At 45.3% G+C, this 14,028-nt stretch overlaps 1 protein-coding gene across 3 annotated transcripts in view; it reads left to right on the top strand.

Annotated features, from left to right (window-relative positions):
• Window positions 1-14,028, top strand: part of NFAM1 (NFAT activating protein with ITAM motif 1) — a 42,027-nt gene that overhangs the window by 3,381 nt on the left and 24,618 nt on the right. Inside the window, exon 1 of one of the 3 annotated variants that reach the window (XM_027826464.3) lies at window positions 11,669-11,915. The exons of 1 other annotated variant lie outside the window; for it this stretch is intronic. In XM_027826464.3, coding sequence (XP_027682265.2) covers window positions 11,861-11,915 — 55 coding nt within the window. In that variant the 5' untranslated portion in view covers window positions 11,669-11,860. Of the gene's footprint in view, window positions 1-11,668; window positions 11,916-14,028 lie in introns of those variants that run through there. One more of the 3 variants, XM_043544429.1, reaches the window with a different exon arrangement.

Raw genomic sequence — 14,028 nt, 5'->3', positions numbered from 1 at the left:
AAATGATTAGTGCTGAATTCGTCGGTTAGAGCTTACCTACCAGTTGGGGATAGGGCTAAGATGTTCTTGAATTAACTTGATTTTCTGCTTTTACTTTCTATGCAGCTATGCTTGTTACTTTCTTACAGTAAGTGCAGGATATGAACCTGTCTGTACAAGTCAATCTGTTTAAAGTTCCTTCAGCTGCAGATTCTCAAGGCAGAAGGCTTCCCTAAAAATTTGATGATGCACAAAATTACTTCTAAATGGACAAGATGGTTCACTTTTTACTTCTACGTTTAGATCAAAGAATGTATCCACCTAGAAAGGTGGTAGCTGTTTTGACAGCAGACTGTGAACCATAATATTATACAACAGCTTAGTACTAGGGATATGTCCCATCTCTGCTTAGATCTGTACATAAATCCAGTCATATTGTAAGTATCTGGATTCTTGGACTCCCAAGTAAAAATAAATAATAGATCTGTGCGCGGGGGGGGGGGGGGGGGCACCATTCCTTTTTTCCCCACACTTTGTGAGGAGCTCTCTGCAGGCTCGGGATCATGCATGAGGAAGGGATGAACTGGAGACGGGGAAGTAAAGAAGCCCAGATGTTTTACCACCACCACTGAACCTGCAGGGAATATGCCAAAAATTAATGCAGCCTCTAACTTATATGTTGATATAGTTACCTTATTTAAAAATAAGCCACACAGACAAATCATTCATATGTTATCCATTAGGGCCAAAGCTAATAATAGCAGTAATGTGCTTTAAAATCCTGAGGAGAGGTGCTATAGATGCACTAAGTATAACTGCAGTGCATTATTATTACTGTTCCTTCTCTTTCTCGGGAACATTTTTCCAGTAGCATGAAAAACTTCTTAACTGAATTTTCTAATGTGTTTTCTGGGTATTCTGTCATTCACACTTTCTAGGCTGTATGAGTTGGGCACTGTCAACGGTGTTAATAAATATTATCTGTGAGTGCATCATATTTCACACTATATCCTCTTAGTCTCTCCTTGGTCTTCACTACAATAGACCTTTTCCCTTGAAATTTACTATTGTTGCTACCACTCGTTCAACTCCACCAGTGGGAGCACTAGTGTAAATACAATGCTGCTGGTATTTTACTACTGTGTTGTCTAACCCTGCTCACAGGAAGGCCACACAACACTGTGCTTTAAGTGCAAGTGGCTGCTATCTTGTTTATGCTAGTATTCCCTCCACATTGCTACCACTGGTGGAGTTGAAAAGGTGAGAGAATTCAGCAAATATTTCCTATCTTAGGCAAGGCCATAGACCCAGAGATGTGAAACCTCAGCTGTCCCTTACAGTTTCCAGAGGTGAAAGTCCTGAAAAAATATGGTATTGAGGAGTTTAGCAACTGCACATTCAAGTCTAGAGTCATATATATTTGGGTAGCATGCATCCTTGCTGCTGAAATTTGCCGGTCCATCCTACTCTGTGTAAGCCTATTCCATGCAGGGAAGTTAAAGGGTCTCCCACATTTATTTCAGTTATAACGATTTTTTGATCACTGCAAATTGTTGCTGTGTCATGCTGTAAGGATGTAGACATTGCAATGTAGATGTACAATTACTTTGATGTTGTTAGGACAAACACTGGTAAGTGCTACCTCTGTAGGGGTTTGGTCACAGCAAGGAAAGTCCAGGGCTCTTTTCTACCCCACTTCTCTGGACATGGCCACTGACTAACTTAATATGATGAAAGACATCTCTGCGTACATGGGTTAATATATTAAGCACTGTGGGAGGTACTCTGCCAATGCATCTCAGTCCTTATCTGCTGCACCTGCTCTGTTCTATAATCATTCTGGCCTTAGAAGTTAGGTGCTTACATACCTTCTAGGATCTGGGCCTCTCTCTGACCCTGATGCAGTATGTGCTTAAGTGCTATGCTGAATCTGAGCCTCTGTCTCGGGTTTCACATCTCAAAAGCATTTTGTTTCTATTCACATAAGGTCCAAAGCAGGACAGCAGGAAAGGACTATGTGGTTTGAACAAATGCAGCTGTATTTCTCGAAGTGGGTTTCTTCTCTGTCTCTTTCCCCCTCCCCCACCCCTCAAACAGAGCATTTTCATCTTAAGTCAATGAAAGTAGGGCAGAGCCTAACCACACTTTGAGCTGACTGTGTTTTTGTATTCTGGGTAATTGTGATCGTTATCTGTACCTAGAAAAGATTTAAACAATTTATAAACCACAGCTGGGCAGAGATAATGAAGGACGTATTTATGGGGTGAGGAGGGGTGTCCCCAGAGAGCTATTAGCTGACAGGAGGGCTCTCCTGTAGCTGTAGAAGGATGAGATGAGATGGCGGGAGGAATCTGAACAGGGGGCTGTGAGGCTGGGGGAGAAGGGTTAATGAAAGCGAAGTCTTACCAAAGTTTTATTGAGTATGGTATGTGTAAGTGGGAGAATAGTCCCGCTATTGTGGGGAACTTTCCTGGCTTCTGTACTACCACAGTGAAGTGGGCTAGCGAAAGGACCTGAGTCCTCGCTCCCACTTCCTTTACCCAGTGGCCTCCCTGCCTTTGAGGACTCCCCTTCCACTCTCCTGTCTGGCAGAGTCCTCGTAACCCCAACAAGGCTGGGCCCAGGATTCCTGGGGGGCTCAACCCCCAACCCTGCTGTGGTCATGTAGGACAGGGGCTAGGGTGTCCCCACTCCGGGGTACTCTCTCTGCACTTCTCTGACTCACTGACCATTACATACAAGGTAAAGCAAATGCAAGTTATTTAATCAACAATTAATTTTAAAAAGAATAAGGAAAAATGGGAAAGGTTAAAGGGAACACATCACCCCGCTCTGTGGCGGGGAACACAAAAGAAACAGTGTCTCTGGAATGTCCAGGCAGTTCACAGTCTGTCCTTGTAAGTCCCAGGCCTCCTCCTTAGGCCCTGGCTGTGCTGCAGGGATGCTGTGGGTTGGACACTTGCTCTGGTGGTGGCCACAGGCTCTAGGTGGCAGGGCCCTTCTTCCCAGCATCGCACCCGCCCTGTCGGGGTTACTAATCCCCCTTTGAGTCTGGCCTGCAGAGCCTCCTGGCTGAGGCGTCTCCCTGTGCTGGGCCCACTGTCCAGGGTCCCCCTCGCCCTCCCCAGCTGCTTACCACACCCAGCTCCGGATTGCTCCAGCCCCAGCTCCACCACTCTGTCTCTGCTGCTCTGCCTCCAGCTCCCTGGGCTGCTTCTCTGGCCCCTCTGCCTCTGGTTGCTGCAGCTCTGCTCCCAGGACAGGTCTGCTCTCTCTGGGCTGTGCCTCTGGCTTTGGGGCTGCAGCTCTGCTCCCAGGACAGGGTCTGCTCTCTCTGGATCTGGCCCAGCTCTGCTCCCCAGCTCAGCTCAGGCCCCTGCTTTCTCCTTAGCTCGGCCCCACTCTGTCTGACCCAGGCAATCCAGCTCACATGGAGGACGGGACCTCCCTGGCCTCCTGATTAGCCTGCCCGCCCTGTCATTCAGGCTGACCTGGAGCACTGGCCTCCCCCATTGTTCCTGGGGGTTGTCAGTCTCAGGGTCCTAATTCCCCATCGACCCTTCCCCCTTTTTAGTACTGGGAGCTAGCAACTAAAACACCCCCACTGAATGTTAGTAAGGGGGCAACAGTCCCCTTACATATGCATTAAAATATTGTGGCAGGGGCTTGAATCCTGGTAAGGAACAACAATCCCTCCATGCACCCTTTCTTGGTGAGGCTATTTCTCTGTGTGAAAAAGCACTCTGCCTCACCCACTACAACACTTATTTGCTGTTTCAAATACTATTGGATTTTATATCTAACAATAGCAGCCATTTAAAACCAAGAGACTTGTTTGATTGGGTAAGCTCAGACGTATTTGTTCACTGTATTCTGATACTTTTTTACTCCTAGACACCAGAAGATACTAAAAGCCAAAATCCCCTTTGCAAGCCTGATCTGCTTGCCTAGTGGTTAGTGCTCTGCACTGCCTTCTGGAAAACCTGGCTTCCATTCCCAGCCCTTGTCTCTTGCTTCCTGAGATGGGCACTCTATATGTGAATTGTACATTCTCCTGTATTGTCTGTCTTTCCTGTTATGAGAGAATTGTACAAATGAAGATATTTTAAAAGGTTTACTCCCATTGCCATTCTCTGTAGCCACAGTCATAAGTGTTTGTGATGGGGTGCATTTGATCTTTGTGGATCCGTAATAGGAGCCCCCTGGACCTACTATTCTCTGCCCCAAGAAGCAGTGAGCTGAGAGGAAAAGACCAGTAAAGATGGGTCTTCCAAACTTGCCTAGAAAGGACTCTTTGGAGTGGCCATTTTGGAAACCACAGAGACCTGGTCCTCCAAGGGTTAGAGGGGCTAGCAACAGCCAATCAGGACTCTGTTGGCCCAGATAAAAGGAGATGACTGGCCTCAGCAGGTTAGTTCTTGGTAGGGGATCAGAGGAGTCAGCAAGGGTTGGAGCCTGAGGCTAGAGCCCAAAGTCCTGCAGCTGGAGGATGGGGCTAGAGGATGGAGTCTGAAGCCAGAGCCTGCTGCCCTGAGCTGAAGCCTGAGCCCTACCGTCCCTGGGAAGGTGAGGGAACTCACCGGCTGCCTGCTCCTCCAGCACTGTGCCCTAGGTGACTCCAGAGGGGGGCAGGGCCGAACCCCTGATGGTGGCCCCAGCAACCAACACCAAGGCAGGGCATCCAGGAGCACCGGGGACGAGGAGGCACTACTTTGCCCTCCCCACCCCTTCCAATCACAGCCTAGGAGGCTGTTGTGGCCGCAAGAAAAGCCTCTGGTGGCTGCATGTGGCCACAGTGGCTGCATTTGAGAAATACTCATTTAGACACATAGCCCAGCTGTGAGGGCCCAGAGAGAGCTCTGAGTCAATGATGGCCAAGTTACGGGCCTGAGTGAAAGGTTGAGTTGCCAATTTTGGTTGGAGGTATTCCTGGAGCTTTCATCACATGACATAACCTTCAATGAAAGATTAATCTTTAATTCCTGGAGACTCCAGGACAATCTTGGAGGGTTGGCAAACGTAGTGACAGGCAGGATGGTGGTATTGTCCACAGTGATTGAGAAAGGAGGTAGTGGCTGGGGCGGGGGGGTGCTTAGGGGGAAGATTAGGAGCTCTTTTTTAGCCATGTTGAGGTTGAGTTGATGGCAAGACATGCATGAGGAGATGTCAGGGAGACAGGCTGAGATTTTAGTTTGGACAAAAGGAGACAGGTGTGGAACACAAAACTATGTTGGTGAGTTGTCAGTAGGGAGCTGAATTTGTGTGTTGCAGATGAGATTACCCAGAGATAAGTGATTTAGGGCTCTTCTAGATGAGAAATTTGCACCATTTTAATTTAAGGTGTTTTATACTGATTTAGTTAAGCAAAAATCAGGAGCAGGGGGGACGACTTAGTTCCATTTAGTTTAAATCAATTAGGAATCAGTTTAAGCTAAACCAAAATAAGTGTGTTTACACAGTGCTTTGCAGCAGTTTAACTAAATTGGTTGAAAACGTGATTTGTTAAACCAGTTCAACTTTCTTGCGTAGATGAGGTACAGAGTGTCCACACAGCTGGACTGTCATTAATGTAGAATTGGAACTTCTGGCTCTTTTTGACAACTTGTATTTATACATGCAACTCTGTGTCTGCCCTCTGCAGGATCCACCTCTCAGCCCCCCGCCCCCCTGTCTTCCCCCCAAAAAAGCACTGCTCAGCCACACACACTTCTTCCACCAGGAGACCATACAGCCATTCACTCAGGGCCAGATTCTCAAAGTAATAGTAACCTAAAGATGTAGATAGGTGCCCTGTGGGCTTCAGTGGGAATTTGGTGTCTAGGTGCTTTTGAAAATCCCACTCGGTGTTTATCTGTATATCTAGGCACCCCATTACCTTTAAAAATCCAGCTCACAGTGGTGTGTCCTCTCCTCCTGCCCAGTATCACCCCACTGGCCTCTCAGCTAGTAATGTGAGAACACTAAATTGAGTTAAGTACAATCCAAGTAACTATTTAGCGAAGACTAGGCCTCAGTTAAGGAAATAGATTGTTCGCACAGTGCTATTGGGTAACTCTGGTATAGTTTCTTAATTCCAGAATATGGGGTTGGGCTTTGGGAGTAATAAGGAATGTTTAATCAGCTTTTACCATCAATTCCTTCATCAAGTAAACATATCAGTAAAGCAGATCTTCTATTTTCCCTTGCCTGCCATGCCTTGATATCAATCGGCAGAATTTGTGACTAGGGACTCATCTACACTAAAAAGCTTTGTCAGTATAAAAATGTCATTAAAAAATCATACCCCTAACGAACGCTGCTATCCTGGCAAAAATTTCTAGCAAAGACCTGACCTAGAATGAGTGAGAAAAGTGTTTTTCCTCTTCTATTTCCCATATTTTGTCTAATGTGTGAACCATTGCAGTAACATCTACAGCCTGATAAGTAAAAATTTTTGTTCTTTAAATTGTTGATTACAGTTCTTTAGCATTATTTTTTGCCTTAAGCGTATTCTACTTGTGCTCTTTTTCTCTGGGGTTCTAGCTCTGGTGCTGGTAAGTGGAAGAGCTGTTCAATTCCAATAGAACTTTGACTGTAGAATACAAAATACAGACGTCCCATCTTACATCCTGGGTTATATAATTCTGCCAAAGCAAGATGATGGGAGGTAGGGGAGGAGGGGAAGGGAGAGGGAAATCAGCATAGCCTATACTTTACAAAAGCTTTTCTCTCCCACTGACCTGTGTGAGTTTGGCGTTTTACCTTGCATGAAATCCAGATACTGTGCAAGGTACAAAGCTTTTTATTGTATTAATAGAAAATGCTTTTATGTGTATGAAAGTAGAAGCTTAATGTTAATCTGTCCTGAGGTGAAAAAAAATTCAATTCTATTTACTACATAGGATATAAATTGTTTATAATATTAAAAGAACCAAAGAGGCAAAATTTAAAAACCGATAGGAAGTCCTATTTTGTTTGCAGAGGGAGGTCTCATAAAACACCAGAGAACCTACACAGAGAAGGCACTCAGCGCAATAAATACCAGATACTAATTGGCATTTCTGCTCCTCTTTCTCTACAATGCGTGTGCTGCATGCAGGTTAAATGGAGTTTCTCTGGTTTTAGTGCGGTCTTCATAAGACTTTCAGTTTTTCTCTTGCTGTTTACAGTATTTCCAACCCAAAACGTTTGTCTTAAAAATCATGAGAGATTTTTTGTTTTGTTTTTTAATTCATGATTTTTTTTTAATGTGCATTCTTACTTATCTTCTGGTTTCTGAGCCTTTAATGTGCAAGTGCTTGGATCACATTTATAATCCTCTTCCTGCAACTGTGAGAGCTAAAAACATCCTTTTTTTGTAAATGAAAACTGAGCTTCTCATGTAATCACTTGTCTCCAGGAGCCAGGGGCCGGGCTGTAAGTACAATACCACATAGTGTTTGACTGTAACTCTGCTGTTTGTTCTTTGCAGAGAAAGATGGCTGAATAGCCTTGGAAAGGGATGTGTGTGTGTGAGATCTCATATCATCCACCCCCTCCCTTAGCCCCGACATTAGCAAAACAAGAAGACCAGAGGCAGAATTATCCTCGCAAAGAATAATTCCCTGAAGATGCATTATAACATCAGGAAAGAGAAGGGCAACTGTAGGTTTTTTCCCAGGTCTGAAGGTGGGCTGGGTGAGGAATCTTTGCTGTTTGATAAACAAACTAAGGATAGTGTGTGTGTGTGTAATGTCATCCCCCTGAAGTGCCCTGGCTAGGTCTCACTTTCTGTAATGCCATATAGTGTAATTTCATATTTTGTTCATATAACCATATTGAGGCTTAAGGAAAAGGGACCACTGACTAAATGAACCGTGTTTTTGCAGAGGTGACTAAGATAGGAGGGGGGAAGGCAGTAGATTTATACAGCTACCTCCATCCCCAAAACTAACACACACACACACAAAGGAAAAAGTAGACATTCTGTAATAGGGCACCACCTAGTGGTTCAATGTGCACCACTCAGAGAGATGCAAAAAGCCTTGTCTGGCCTCTGCCATGCAAGATTGTTCTCTCTGGTTCATTTCCTCCTTTCCCTCCTACTGTTTGTAACTCACTGCGTCTTGTTCCAAATAACACTAACCTCTTTGGGGCAGGGATTGTGTGTACATGTTTATACAGGGCTCTGAAAAATGGGGTCCCTATCTGATTTGGGGCCTTAGGGTAAATGATTATGATAGTAAGAGCAGTGTTGTATCCAGTTCTGTTTTAAACATCCCATGCCATGAGGTTTCCATCACTTCCTTATGGTCACAACTGACCGTAAGCTGATCAAGCGCCCCACATTTGACTACATTGTGGACAATGTAATTTTTACATGGAAATTCCTAAATTGTCTCCCTAGAACTGATCACTGCTCATCTAGTCCAGCATCCAGCAAAGGCTCTACCTAATGCTTCAGAGGAAGGGGGAGGAAAAATCCATAATACAGCTGGCTAATTTACGCAATGCTTTCCAACACAGGAGGGGAAACCTTTCCTTCCTGATCTCACTGCAGAACAGTTAATGCCCTGAAGCATAAGGTTTAATCACACTCTGTGCCAAATGGTGATGTTCCAGTTCAGGGAGGAATGAGATGTCAAACTTCATTTTTTTTAAAGTGAAGAGTAGCTAATTGGGGCAAGCAAACAGAAGGGTAAGAACAAAAACATGAAACATATGGATAATATTCAGCCTCACACTAATGCTCTGTATACTTGTTTCCTGTAGATCAGTCTAGGGCTACGTAGGTAGTGTCAAGGTGCCTTCCTCCTGCATCAATATAACAGAGCTCACCAACCTTCTATGTTTTCCATAATCCTTGTGGACTCTGGGGCTAATGCGGACAGAACCATCCCTGGAAGATGTGTGCCTGTGAAGTGAGAGAAGTAATGCTCAGTTCTTCATTTGGCACATACAGGTTACACCAGGAGGATTCCTGAGGGAAGCTCCAGGGGGGAATGATGTGAGAGTGAGGGATTGTAGCAAGGGTGGTGAGAAGGAAGCCCTGAGGCTACGTGATGATGATTCACATGCCAGGAGCCTTTTCAGTGGATCAAGACAGAAGGAACCAGCATGGGAAATTTCTGAGACACTCATTTTGCTAGCTAAGGAGATTACAGAACTGTATCCTCCCTTTCGTAGGCAGTGTCTACCCCTTTTTGTCTTTGCATTTGCCATTGTTGCTGGTGGTAGTGCTAGTGTAGACAGGATACTGGTGTTTTTACTGTGCCATCTCACCCTGCCCAGAGTCGATCTAGAGAACGTGGTGGTAAAAATGCCAGCAGTAGCCTGGACCATGTCTGTACTGGCACGTCCACCATGGCTGCCACCACAGGGAAGCTTTAAGCAGTAAACTCTAGTGTAGAAAAGGTCTAAAATAATCTGAATGCACTGAGATGCGGGCATGGTCTCGGGCCCGGGTTTAGAGGAATGGGGAATCTAGCTGGTTTGTGAAATTACAGTAAAGCTAGGCTGTGGCTGTTTTGGAAAGCCCTCTGAAATGTTATCAGCCAGAATCTGCAGTCAAGCTTGTTAAGCTGTTCTCTCTCCTCTCTACACCAATAGTTGCTTCTGTTCGTTGTGGCGTTAAATGGGACTGCAATAAAGAGACTTTGTTGTGGTCTCTGCAGAGCTGCTTTTGCTAGCATTCGACCGATCACTTGAATAAAAGACTTCACCTGGAAAGGTGTGTATGTACTTGCTGGTGCATGTACATCAGATTCAGCTAGGAACAGGCAATTCTAAGGGGCTCAGATCTTGCATAGAGTAGGTGTTGTCCCTGATCTGCAATACAACATGCTTTTCTGCTAATGCTTTTTTACTGTGCAGACAGCAGGCCTCTGTCATTCCAACAATCCTGGATCCATTCAAGCTATGCACAGAAACAGCACCACATCAGTCTGGACCATTGGGCCAGTCCTGGGTTGTGTCTTAGGAAGTGGCCTATACCTGATGCTTCAGATGAAAAACAAACCCGTAATGTACCTGGCCAATCTGTTTAATGCTGGGGGAAGAGTGGTTGCTTTCTAATCACGCTACAGATGGCCAGCTCACGCTCTGAAGTGTATCTTACCTACAGACTTCACGTATTATTGATGGTAGCAACATTACCCAGCACTTGGCAGTTTTGGATTGTGCTGTCTGGGTACAATCTTCTGTTAGCAGAACCTTCCTAAGTGGGCTCCACAGGAGTTTTAGGGGGAACCAGACTGAATAACCTCACACCCACCACTGGCCTGATACAAAAGCACGAGAGTCCCGTACTTCCCCCACCCCCTCCCCGTTTAAATCTCCAGGGCTACAGCCCAGTTCAAAATTCCAGAAGCAAATTGAACTTGAGAATAACATTCAAAGGTTCAGGCTCCTCTGGTGCTCAAAGGAATAGACTGTTACCTTGCACTTATTAGCTGCTGGTAGTCATTTCAAAGCCATTTGTTTTCGGAAAGCTGTACCATAGCAAATTGCAGCACGGAATTTATTTCTGGCCCGAAGTGCCTCTAAATCCCCCAGATAATTCTCATGTGCAAGCTCTTTTGAAATGGAAGATATAATATATATATTTCAAAATTCCATATAGTGATATTTCTAGGACTGCATATTTAGGGTGGCAAAGAACTTGTTTGTAGACGGGTGTGTGTGTGAAAGGATGTTGACCTAGCCACCCCACAAACCCATTCTACTTAATTTACTCATCACTCTGAATTCCTGAAATCCATAAATGCTGATCAGAGTTAAAACACATGATAGACAGAAGCAGCATGCACTGTCCTCCAGAAACACATCAACGCTGGAATATGCAAAGGTATGCGGGTACCACGAGGATAAAGATAACAGAAAGCCACTGCTATTCAGCTGGGGCAGCAAAGTTCTTCCATGAGGAGGTGTCACTCCCACCCCAACCAACAATCTCAGGACTCGCTTCAGGCTGGACAGACGCTGTCAAGTGTCACTCTGACCCCACATCTGCACAGGGCTGGTGCTGTCCAATCCAGGCCTGCATATCAGAAATACCAAATGGGCCCCAAGTGCCTTGTTACCACTCTTGATTGTCCTTGCTGCTCAGCTGTAAGACCTCTAAAGAGTGATTTCCAGCTGAGACCAGCCCAGTGCAGCTCCTTTCAGCTCGTGGGGTGGGGGGAAAGGGGCCTTCATTCTGGCTAATCTGAACCAAATCTCCTCTGGAGGAGTGCAGCTGCTATACCAGCCTTGAAGAGTATGTTAGGTCATTGCTTTTCCCCTCTCCCCATCTGTCAAGCGCTCTAAGTGCTACCCAGGAGAAATCTTTGTACTCGGGGAAGTGCAGTGAGTGTTACTGGGCCTGCTCCCTGTATGGGTGCTCAAGTTGGGAGGGAGACTCCTTCCTTTTTTGCACCTGTGCAGGGTTGGGCACAGGATGTTGCTAAAATAAAGGGTGCTTAAGAGCAAATCTCACTAATGCAACCCATCAAAATCAATAAAATTACCCATAAAGACAATACATAGTACATCTACAGCCACAGCTGCCTTCCTATATATTGCCAGTGCCCCAGCCAGCATGCAAAGTACACTCTACTTCCCCATCACCCACTCCAGCCAACACACAATCCTAGCGAGGGCTATATATAGCGTGGCCACCAATTGACTGAAGTAACACCAGCGTAGCGGTTTACACCAACCACAGAGGCAGGGAGGAGTCCAGCGGAAAAGCAGAAGGGAGCCGTGACTACCAGGAACAGTCTGCCTGTTGCATTGTGTTTCCCACCCTGCTGCCTCCCCACCTCTTCCCTTGCAAAAGGGACAGGAGAAACGACATCTTAGTTGTGGAGATACCTAACCAAAAACATCTCTCGTCTGTTGGTGCGTCAGATCTGGTTGTTTTCTTACAGCCTTTGACCCTATCATGGCCTCCAGTCTAAATGCCATCTTCCTTCTTCTCTGGCTCCTTCAGCGTGGAGGTAAAAAGTTCTTTTTGTTCCTTTTGTTTATGTTCTAATTTGGTCACATTACGGCATTTTTTCAGCTGGTGTCTTTTGTTAATTTCCAGAGAGCCCCCACTAGTAACTTGCACATTCCTGCTATTTCTGTCTTTTAAACATTCTTTCTTTTAAGAACTCATAAAGAAAACCCGGAAGGGAGGGGAACTATGGAAGTAGTGCTGTGTAACCTACATTAAATGGTTCAGGTCCTCTGTGGCAAGTTCTTCTCAAGCTAAGGGCTCCAGGGATTAACAGGAGGGTAGGTATCGGCCCTGCGTTGTGACAGTGGCACTTTGCAATGGCTTGTGTGAGAGCCAGGTTCATGTAAACCTTGGCATTGTTATACAGGGTGAACTGAAAAGGAGGATGAACGATCATGTCCTAGACTCGAGAGTAGGGCCAGAAGAGGCCACTCAGATCACTGGTCCTCCCATACCACTGCTGCATTTTGGATGATCCCTCATTACATCCCTGTTTCTCACATAGTATCTAACCTGCTCCTGACTCTGCCGTGACGATACCCTGAGCATTTCCCTTGGGAGTATCCCACAGCTCAGTTGCTTTTATGGTTACAAACGGTTCCCAGTGCGGTAACCTAAACTTTCCCTTAACTTCAGCCCATTGCTCCTTCTTATGTCATCTGCAGAGGCCTTTCTTTCATTGGCATGCTTTACCTTGAAGTTGTTTGTAGACCACGATCACGTTCTCCCTCCATCACCCCACCCCCGAACTCTTCTTAGCGGTTTGTATTTAGCTCCTTTCATTTTGGGTTGTCACTTCTGAAATGTGGTGGTTAGAGAATTGTGATGTTTGTGTCACAATATGGTGTCATGACATGATGATGTCACACCAAGCTCAGAATACATTATGGGACTCTTTTAGGGTCCTACAGCCACCCTGTTTGTAGAATGCAAGATGTCAGAGAATCCCCTCACAACCAGGAAAGATGACCACTCCACCTTTCTCTTTAGATCTCTATCCTTCAATTCATGTATCACTGAAAGAATCAAAATTCCTATTGCGTAGAGAGACTTGTCCATAATGTTCTGACTCACTGTCCTAATGAGGGAAGAGCACTGAGGTACAGGATTCACAGCGCCTCATCTCTTTCTAGGCCAGTAAAGGTCAGATACAGTTTGGAAGATGATGCAGGTTGTCTGTAGAGGAAAGGGCAGCAGCTGCCCTGAATCTTGAGGGCCCAGTTTCAAGTTGATCTATCCACAGAGTCTAAGTACAGCGGTGACTAAGGTCTCTCCTGCCCCCTTACTTTATCATGGGAACAGTGACAGGAAACTAGCTCCACTGGCAAATGGAAAGAAAAAGCAGTTGGCTAGAGCTGCACTGATGATTTTTTGATAACTTTTAAAATGCTTTTGACACTCCTCCGCTCCTATTGTTCTCTATTCATTATTATGTCAAATGCTTTGAGATGGGAATTGCAGGTGCTAACATAAACAGATCAAAGGTTGTCTAGTGTTTAGAACTTGAATCGTGATGTCAAAGGGACGGGGGCATATACCCTGTGAAATGGGCTGTCTCTTGGCATTTTCACACTATATGGTGTTCCCCTTTAGCTTTTTTTTTCTCTTTATGCTAAACAAAAAAGGGAACAAGTCTAGAGGCAGCATCTCCCCTTTGCTTCTGCAGCCTCTGTTGTAACTTCCTATGGAGCACCACTTGGTGAACTGCAGCAGCAGATATCCTTCCAATTGCCTGACAACAATCATGGGAACTATTTCCCCTCTCTCTTAAAGAGATACTATCACGCATGGCTACTTCAGGTCTTCACAGTTCTGCCAGTAGTTCCTGTGTCTTATGTGCTGACTCGCCCTTTGCTTTGCTGTTTAGAGTGGCAAAAGTTTTGAGTGATGAAGCTGCATCCTCTTAACATTTTTCATGGTCTCAATACTGGCATGCACAGTATGTGCCATTTCCTTCCTCGCTCTCACACCCCCATGTGCCCAAATACACATTTGCACTCTGACACACACATTTGCACACTGACCCAGAGGCATGGGATTTTAGAGGATGCATTATACAAAACATCAAACCAGAGTTAATTTCCACTTTTGTCAGCCATAACATATTCTCA

Source organism: Chelonia mydas, chromosome 1, assembly GCF_015237465.2.
Source record: "Chelonia mydas isolate rCheMyd1 chromosome 1, rCheMyd1.pri.v2, whole genome shotgun sequence".
NCBI classification, from domain to species: Eukaryota; Metazoa; Chordata; order Testudines; family Cheloniidae; genus Chelonia; species Chelonia mydas.
Note: the sequence above shows the minus strand (reverse complement) of the source record. Positions and strands in the feature narration are given on the sequence as shown.